Source organism: Macrobrachium rosenbergii, chromosome 46, assembly GCF_040412425.1.
Source record: "Macrobrachium rosenbergii isolate ZJJX-2024 chromosome 46, ASM4041242v1, whole genome shotgun sequence".
Taxonomy (NCBI): Eukaryota; Metazoa; Arthropoda; class Malacostraca; order Decapoda; family Palaemonidae; genus Macrobrachium; species Macrobrachium rosenbergii.
The window spans coordinates 54,094,695-54,097,109 of NC_089786.1; the positions used below are offsets into that span (position 1 = coordinate 54,094,695).

The 2,415-nt window shown below is 35.4% G+C and overlaps 1 protein-coding gene across 1 annotated transcript in view; it reads left to right on the forward strand.

Moving 5' to 3' along the window:
- The window catches only part of LOC136830501 (protein FAM133-like), a 41,151-nt gene extending 39,081 nt beyond the window's left edge, over window positions 1-2,070 (forward strand). Inside the window, exon 4 of the mRNA XM_067090040.1 lies at window positions 1,978-2,070. Coding sequence (XP_066946141.1) covers window positions 1,978-2,070 — 93 coding nt within the window. The remainder of the gene's footprint in view (window positions 1-1,977) is intronic.
- The last annotated feature ends 345 nt before the right edge of the window (window positions 2,071-2,415 follow it).

Here is a 2,415-nt window from a genome sequence, read left to right on the forward strand (position 1 = left end):
CTGGCATTTAGGCGAGCAACGATCCATCTCTTGTTGGCAACAATGACTGGTCGGGGTTGCCATCTGTTGCCAGACTGTAAATCTCCCTTCAGCCTTTTTAGCTTGGGAAGGGAAGAAGGATTGGAAGGTGATTATAATTTATAGGAAGAGGAAGAGGACGAGAGGAATAAATTAGGGAGGGATGGAAAGACAGGAGAATTGATGGAGGTGATAAATGTGGAAACGAAATGAGCTGGTGATAAAACAAAATTATGTAAAGTCAGATTTTTTTAAAACTTGTTTTTACAGTAACGTTCAGTGTGTGCAAAAGATTATTATTTCTCTCTCTCTCTCTCTCTCTCTCTCTCTCTCTCTCTCTCTCTCTCTCTCTCTCTCTCTCTCTCCCCTTAGAATCTGTCTTGGTAGTAAGGTATGGCAATATGATCGGAATACCTAAATAGTTCTTAAAGTAATGGTCAGAGTTGGTAAAATATCTCTCTCTCTCTCTCTCTCTCTCTCTCTCTCTCTCTCTCTCTCTCTCTCTCTCTCTCTCCACTGACGACTGTATCCGTGTACAAAATCACACGAACTCGCATTTCAGAAGCCCGAGACTCCCAAGTTATAATCCTTCATCTCACAAACTTTCTATTAAATTCCGGGAACACGAAGAAGGCCCCCACCCCCCCAAGTTTGGGAATTGGGGTGGGGGGCGGGGGTCATAGGGCGATTACAGGGGAAAGGGTGGGGGGAAGGGAGGGGGCGATTAATTTTAGTAAACAAGTCCCCTATTGTGGTCTTTCTTTTTTTCTTCTTTTTCTTCTCCTTTTATATTGAGAGTGAAATTGTGATTATCAGGTTCTAATGGAATGTGATTTGACTCGTGTGAAATTATTATTATTATTATTATTATTATTATTATTATTATTATTATTATTATTATTATTATTATTTGTAATAATGATAACAATAATAGTAATAACGGTATTATTATTATTATTATTATTATTATTATTATTATTATTATTATTATTATTATTATTATTATTATTATTATTATTACTCCCTTCCCTTAATTAATATGGTAATGTCCATTTTTAATGCAAATGACCTCGCAATATTCTCATCAACCTTTCCATCGACAACAAAAAATAATTAAAACCGTTTGCCAATAAAGGTTATTTTGATGTTCAATTTGGAGGAATAATGGCTCTAATGACTGTTGTTGATTAAAAGGGACTCTAGCTTTATATATAATCTAATATATGTATACATATACATATATATATGTATTATCTGTCGTCGACCAGATAGATCCGAGACAATATTCCCCACTCTCTCTCTCTCTCTCTCTCTCTCTCTCTCTCTCTCTCTCTCTCTCTCTCTCTCTCTCTCTCCAGTTCATCCTCTGTGGAAGATTAATTTCCAGTGGGAGTCTAATTTCCTTGTGTTCTTTCCATTCCATTGGCTGAAGGAAACACGAGCCTGTTCCTGTGTCTGCACGTTACGGTTGGCTGAGGATTGCAATAGATCTTCCTTTATGAACAGAAAGGTTTTTCATTTTCCATTCTGCACACACACACACACACACACATATATATATATATATATACACTGTATATATGTTTATATATACACACATATGTATATATAATATATATATATATTTATTTATATACATATTATGTATACGATTATGAACTCATTGTGTACTGACAAAAATCTGTGATGATTATTTTAGGAACACACTAACTAGCAGACGTTAAAAACTAAAATTAAACATAAAAATATAAATAGATTTCACGAATAATTATATATATGTATATATATGCAAATACATATTCATTCATTCATTCATTTATTTATAAGAGGACCAAGTACAATTATCCATTCGTGGAAAAAGTAGCCAATTCATATATTGAAGTCTTAATTTTTACTTAAAGTTTTTACCATTAAAAACAAATATTTAATTTAAATAAAGATGAAACGTCTTATCTCCAGATCTTCAATGAAACAGCGTCAAATAGAGACTTTCGCGGCGGCTTCTCCACTCTCCTTATAAATGATTCTGAGACGGACAGTTCTCTCACATAAAAGAAGGATTCGCGTTTTAATCCCCACTCGGCTCTGCGTGCCCGGGAGTGAGAGAGAGAGAGAGAGAGAGAGAGAGAGAGAGAGAGAGAGAGAGAGAGAGAGAGAGAGTCTGTCATGTTTTGCCAACTCTAAACACAACTGTATAAAATATGTTTAAGAAATCTGATGTTTTTGCAGTTTCTCGTTTCCAAGCCATTTCCTGAAGAGAGAGAGAGAGAGAGAGAGAGAGAGAGAGAGAGAGAGAGAGAGAGAGAGAGAGAGAGAGAGAGAGACCTTATAACTGCTTTAAAAATCTGATATTTTTATTGACTTGTCCTACAGCCAATCCACTTCAGAGAGAGAGAG